General features: G+C 34.6%; 1 protein-coding gene across 1 annotated transcript; it reads left to right on the top strand.

Moving 5' to 3' along the window:
- The first annotated feature begins 228 nt into the window (after positions 1-228).
- LOC124925153 lies at positions 229-828 on the top strand. Its single transcript, XM_047465126.1, has one exon. The coding sequence runs from the start codon at positions 229-231 to the stop codon at positions 826-828; it is 600 nt and encodes a 199-aa protein (XP_047321082.1).
- Positions 829-7,413: the final 6,585 nt, after the last annotated feature.

A 7,413-nucleotide genomic window follows, 5' to 3' on the forward strand; every position in this document is an offset into this window, starting at 1 on the left:
GTCCAAAGACTTGAATTTAATGGCGCACTAGATATTTTGGATGGGATTTGCTGATTATTTTAAATTTGATTGAAAATTAAAGAATTGAGCATGTTAGTTACGGTCTAAATTATGTTTTCAGCTAATGTTGCAAATATTAATGTCAACTTAAGTTCAGTCTCAGTCCTTAATGACTCTAACTTTAAGGATTAGAAGGAGAACATTCAGATAGTTCTCGGTTGCATGAACATGGACCTTGCGATACGGACAGAGCAACCCACTACTCCTACGGTTATTAGCTCTCTTGAAGAGAAGGCTAAATTTGAGAAATGGGAACGCTCTAACCGCATGAGTCTTATGATCATAAAGCGTGAAATTCCGGAGGTGTTCAAGGGTGCTGTGTCTGAAGACACCACCAATGCTAAAGATTACCTTGCAGAAATTGAAAAGCGTTTTGTTAAAAGCGATAAGGCTAAAACAAACACTATTCTTAAGAGCTTGATTTCAATGAAGTATAAGGACAATGGTAATATAAGGGAGTACATCATAGAGATGTCTAATCTTGCATCAAAACTTAAGGCACTAAAGCTTGATTTGCATGAGGATTTACTTGTGCATCTAATTCGGATTTCTCTTCCAGTTCAATTCAACCACTTTAAGGTTAGTTTTAACTGTCAGAAAGAAACGTGGAACTTGAATAAATTAATTTCTTATTGTGTTCAAGAGGAAGAGAGATTAAAACAAGAAAGGACAGAATGTGCTCATCTGGCAAGCACCTCTAGGGATAAGGGCAAGAAAAGGAAGAATGTTGATGCTGCTCAGGGTCTAAATGCAAAGAAAAAGGGTTAACAATGACGGTTTCTTTTGCAACAAGGCTGGACATCTAAAGAACGATTGTACTAAATATCGTGCATAGCGCGAAAAGAAAGGTACATTTCTTAATATGGTTTGTTCTGAAGTTAATTTAGCATAAGTATTTGGAAATACTTGGTGGTTAGACTCCGGTGCTACTACTAACATCAGTATTTCAATACAGGGTTGTCTGAGCTACCAAAAGCCAATTGATGCTGAAAGACGTATCTTTGTGGGCGATGGAAAATCGGTAGAAGTTGAAGTAATTGGACACTTTAGATTGTTTCTTAGTTCTAGTTTCTATTTGGACTTAAAGGATACTTTGATTGTACCTTCGTTTAAACGATATTTGGTTTCTATTCGTTATTTGGACAAACATGGTTATTTTAGTTTGTTTGGAAATGATTAATTTAAGTTATCTATTGGTACTTCGAATGTTGGAACCGGTTCATTAATGCATTGTGACAATATTTATTTACTTGATACAATTGCTTTATATAATGAAACCATGAATGTGGAATCAAGAGGTACTAAACGAAAACTAAATAATAATAATTTGGGTACATTATGGCACAAACGCTTAGGTCACATCTCTAGAAATAGAGTTGAACATCTTGTGTCAGATGAGATTCTAAATTCCATTGATTTTACGGGCTTTAATGTCTGTATTGAATGTATTAAAGGAAAACAAACCAAAGATAGAAAATTGAATGCATATAGAGCTACAGAAATACTTGAGTTGATACATATGGTTGTTTGTGGGCCGTTTCCGACTCCATATTGGAATAGTCAGCGATATTTCGTATCATTCATAAACGATTTCTCTAGATATGCATACATTTTTCTTATTCAAGAAAATGTTAAAACATTGGATGTGTTCAAGTCATTTAAGGTTGAAGTTGAAAATCAACTCAACAGAAAGATAAAGAAAGTTAAATCCGATCGTGGTGGTGAATACTATGTTCGGTATGACGGTTCAGGTGAACAATATCCAGGGCCTTTCGCTAAATATCTAGAGGAGTGTGGTATCATTCCTCAGTACACCATTTCGGGCTCTCCAAGCATGAATGGTATAGCAGAAAGACGAAACGGTACTTTACACGATATGGTGAGGAGTATGCTTAGTCATTCATCCTTACCAAAGTCACTCTAGGGTGAAGCACTAAAGACTGTAGCATACATTTTGAATAGAGTGCCAACAAAAGCAACGACTAAAACCCCTTATGAGCTTTGGTCAGGGCGAAAACCTAGTCTAAAATATTTTCATGTTTGTGAATGTCTAGTAGAGGCAAAGCCTTATAAGCCTCATGGATAAATTAGACCCCAAAACTGTTAGTAGTTACTTTATTGGCTATTCTGAACGATCAAGGAGCTATAAATTTTATGATCCCAACTTAAAGTCAATTTTCGAGACAGGAACAACTGTATTCTTTGAGGATGTTGAGTTTGGGGTGAAGAATCAAATAAAGGATTTTGTCTTTGAGGAAGAGTCAACTTCTAATTTGGTTAACAAGGAGTTGACTCCTATTCCGATTTGTATGGACAATGATCAATATTCTCATCTGATCATTGATAATATTAGAATAATTCCAGAAAATCAAGACGATGTTGATCTCCTAGAGGTACAAACTCAACAATCTCAAGTAGAAAGTATTATTAAGGAACAAGTGCCATTACGACGATTCACAAGAGTAAGAAGAAGTACTATGTCGGATGAATATGTATTTCTTAAAGAACATTAGGATAATCTTGGAATTATGGAAGATGATCCAATAAAATTTCATCAAGTCATAGATAGTTCTAATTCAGAAAAGTGGATTGATGCAATGAATGAAGAGTATAAATCTATGCAAGACAATAAAGTTTGGGAACTTGTCCCATTACCAGAAGAGGTGAAGCCTGTTGGTTGTAAATAGATTTTTAAAACCAAACGGGATTCTAAAGGTAAAGTGGAAAAGTATAAAGCACGTCTTGTGGCTAAAGGTTTTACTCAAAAATACGGGATTGATTATAAAGAGACTTTTTCTCCAGTTTCAACTAAAGACTCTTTTAGAACAATCATGGCACTCATTGCACATTTTGATATGGAGCTACATCAGATGGATGTAAAGAAAGCATTTCTCAATGGAGAAATTGATGAAACAATTTATATGGTGCAACCAGAAAACTTTGTGTTAGCAGATTCAAGGAATATGATTTGCAAATTAAAGAAATCCATCTATGGACTCAAACAAGCGTCTCGTCAGTGGTACCATAAATTTCATGAGGTAATTCTCTCATTTAGCTTTGGAGGGAATTTAATTGATGATTGTGTGTATCACAAATTCAGTGGGAGTAAACATATATATCTAATTTTATATGTTGATGACATTTTGCTTGCCTCAAATGATATGGGCTTATTGCACCAAACTAAGACATTTTGTCGAGAAATTTCGAGATGAAAGATCTTGGTGAGGCCTCATTTGTATTAGGGATCCAAATAGATCGAGATCATTCTCGAAGAATTCTTGGATTGTCACAGATGAGCTATATCGATAAAGTACTTAAAAGATATGACATGCAAGATTGTAAATTAGGAAATACCCCGGTCGCTAAGGGAGACAAATTTAGTCTTCAACAATGCCCTAAAGGAAATTTGGAAATTCAAGAAATGCAAAAGATTCCATATGCTTCGGAAGTTGGATGTCTAATGTATGCTCAAGTTTGTACGTGTCAAGATATTGCATACATAGTTGAAGTATTTGGAAGATATTTGAGCAACCTAGGTTTGGATCACTAGGAGACAACTAAAAGGGTTATGAGATATCTAAAGAGAACTAGAAGTTACATGCTCACATATAGGAGGTCGGATAATCTTGAGATCATTGGGTATTTTGACTCTGATTTTGCGGGATGTCAGGATAGTTTAAGATCCACTTCGGACTATGTATTCTTGTTGGCTGGTGGAGCGATCTCTTGGAAGAGTTCCAAACAAGGACTTACAGCTTTCTCCACCATGGCAACATAGTTTTAGCATGTTATGAGGCATCAAATCAAGCAATATGGCTAAAGAATTTTGTCACTGAGCTGCGTATTTTGAAAGGGATTGAAAGACCCCTTAGGTTATTTTATGACAATAATTCAGTTGTGTTATATTCGAATAACAATAGGAGCTCGACTAAGTAAAAACATATCGATATAAAGTTCCTAGTTGTGAAGGAAAGGGTACAAAGTGGTCAAATTTCTATAGAACACTTGGGTACAAACTCCATGATAGCTGGTCCCTTGACAAAGGGTCTGTCGTCTAATGTCTTTCATGAACACACTACTAACATGGGTGTTTTAGAGATGGATGATCTCTAGGTTAAGTGGGAGTTTGTAAATTCAGCTGTCTTTCAGTTTGTTTTATGGATATTTATGTAATTCAGTTTCTTATCAGATAAAGTATTGTATGGTTTATTGCATTTTGTACAATAAAGTTAAAGTTTGATCTCATCAAAGTTAAGGTAGGACCAATTGAAAATTGACATGAATAGATCACCTTGCATGTAATTTTTCATGACACAAATTCATGATTAATCTATGTCATTTAGTCATATTGATATTTGTGACCATTGAAGGTTTATTTGTGATTGATACAACAAAGACTGCCTTGATCCTTGTTCATATGATTAATGGACGGGATTGTTAATGTTCTCGAAATCGATGACAATACTGTGCACAATAAGGATATATTATTCATTTTTTAAATATATATGTCTAGTGGGAGATTGTTAGAATTTAAAGGGATATTTATATATTTAAATAAATATATATGGTCATTGATTATAATAAGTCAATATTATGTGATCTAAAGATGTTTGAGATTTGACTTAAGGACGTTATTGTTATGAATGTTAAATTGTGGATACCTTGCGGTATTTCTAATTTGATGAGGGGCAAAATTAGAAATTAGCGTAATGAGACAGTTATGACGGTTATGATCTCCAAAAGGCAGAAGAAATTATAAAAGGGAGGTTGGTTGATAAAAATAAGAATGAACTTATTTTTATCACTCTCTCTCTGAATCCCCATCATCAGAGAAATAAGGCTAAAGGATTTATGCCCTTTTGGAAGACCATCTCATCTAATCATGTCTAAGGATCCAGGTATATATATTCCACTTTTGTGTTTCATATCTCAAGAACAAGAATGAAGATCTAGGATATTATAGTTTATTATGAAATTATTTTAATTAATTCCAGCAAAAAGGTCTCAATGGAACACATGTCCATCCTAAATGTTCGGTCTCTACTCTGAAATAGTTGACCATTTGAATATTGAGGGATTATTACACTATATTTGATTAAGGACTTGTATTATTCTTTTAAAGTTTCGAATATGCTTAATTCTAATCCTAGAAAATTTCTAGGAGATTCATAGTAATCGACGAGATTGAAAATTGACTCCGACACAAACGAGACCTTAGAATTCAAGTTTGCCAAAATAGGCGTTTGCTTGCACGGAATTATGAAGAATAATTTTAGTAACACGTAAGAATTTTCTTGTGATTTTTAAAATGATAAAACTTCATTATGATATCTTCAAGTTAGGGGTTTTCTGAACGTGTCCTGAGAATTTTGAAAATTTTCATGCAAGTTATAAGAACTAAAAATCTACATACCCAATTTATAAAATTAAAATAATTATTTTGATTTATTTTTAAATAAATAAAATCAAAATAATTAACCCAAGGCCAAAACCTACTTAAAAGAATTAATTAGATTAATTATTGTGATAATTAAAATCTAATTAATTAAAAAATAAAAATCAATTTCAAACAAACCTTTAAGATTTTAAATAAAAAATAAAATTCTTAATCGGGTGTAGCCGAAACCGTGTCCATCGGATGAGCGGTGGATTTTCATCCAACGCCCAGGAAGCGCCCGTGTAACCCACTATATCTAGAGACAAGCGCGCTTGAAAAGTAGACGATCGATTAACGCATGTTAGCCGAATCGCTAACGGAAAGCCTAAATGCCAACGACGTTGGACAAACCACTAATAGAACGCGCTAAAGCGCATGAAACGACGTTGTTTCAACCGCCAACGTCGTCTTCATCGCGACGCTGAAAAGATAAGGATGAAATCACATCCTCCATAGTAAACCAAAACAGATGATTCAAAAGCTGAAATGATCACCCTACTTTGGTGATCATTTCTCCTACATCAATAGGGATGATTCATCCATATTTGGCCAAGTTTACTCAAGAACAACCAAAATTTGATTAATGGCTTTTGACTGATTCGATCCATTTGAAGCCTTCATCGACTCAGTGATGTTATAAATATCCCCTCTTAATAATTCTGAAGGCAAGAGATAACATCTCAAGCCCAGAATCAAATAAATCCAAAAATCCGTCATTGAAGCTCAAAGAGCTTGGATCTATGCATCCCTAAAGCTTCCCTAAGGTTTAAGGAGTGTTCTCCAATCCTTAGTAAGCTTCCAATCATCCTTTAATTCATACTTCTAGTTTGAATTTGAAATTTTTATATTTCAGTTTTCATAAACTTGTATGTTGTCAGGCTCTTTAGTTTGATTATTGGAAATCGATATGATCATTTATAAGCTTTGTGTGAAAGTTAGAACCGATCAATCAGTCTTAATAAGAAAAATCCAATTTTGAATTACAAAATAAAAAAAATGGGTTTGATGTTATTGGGTTAATCTTTGAAGATCACAGCCCAAAAAACTTCTCTGCATGATTGTAATCATGTTGGGAAACTGTTTTGATCATGTTTGATCTATCACGATCACGTTTGATCAAAATCAAAATTTACAAAATAATTGAAAATTTTGAGCTCTTGATTTGATTAAAACGAACACACAATGTTCTTGTTTTGGTACCAATCAAATATATGAGATATAAGGAAGCTAGTGGATAACTCATTTCTCCTCAAAATAATTTTAAAACCAAAAATCCAATTTTTGATCGCAAACTATTTTGAACAATTTGATCATAATCTAGGTCGATTGATACCTTGAAATGATGATCAACATGTTCATGGGAAATTTTTTAAGCTACCCAAGCTCTTGTATCAAAGAATCCAAGCTTAAATCAAAATTGCAAAACCTATAACTTTTGTATTCTTGAGGACCGAGATGTTCGATCGATAACCATATGTCCAGACCGAGACCTTGGACCGAGAGGTCCGACCGAGAAATTCGATAGCACCAATAGGTCAGACCGAGGAATTTTATATCCAGGACCGAGAGGTCTAACCTAGGACCGACAAGTTTAAACTTAAAACAGAGGAATTTTGACACTAGTCGAGAATTCCCGAGCTTATGACCGATGAGGTTAGTCTCTAAAGCTAACCCAAGACCGTTGGGTTTATACACCTTGACCGATAATTTTAGCCAAGGATCGAGAATTCTTAGCACCTCGACCGAGGGACTTCGGTACCCTAATCGAAGATCCCGAGCCCTGACCAAGAGGCTCCTAGACCCAAACCGAGGGTTTTTAGGCCTCGATCGATAAAAACGAACCCAAGGCCTATGACTCTGATCCTAAGGCCTGCTTGGTTCCACTTTTCAAAACTCAAAATTATTTTTATAATTTT

Source organism: Impatiens glandulifera, chromosome 1, assembly GCF_907164915.1.
Source record: "Impatiens glandulifera chromosome 1, dImpGla2.1, whole genome shotgun sequence".
Taxonomy (NCBI): domain Eukaryota; kingdom Viridiplantae; phylum Streptophyta; class Magnoliopsida; order Ericales; family Balsaminaceae; genus Impatiens; species Impatiens glandulifera.

Coding starts and splice junctions, on each gene's coding strand:
- LOC124925153 (XM_047465126.1), top strand. CDS start 229: ATGGACCTTGCGATACGGACAGAGCAACCCACTACTCCTACGGTTATT.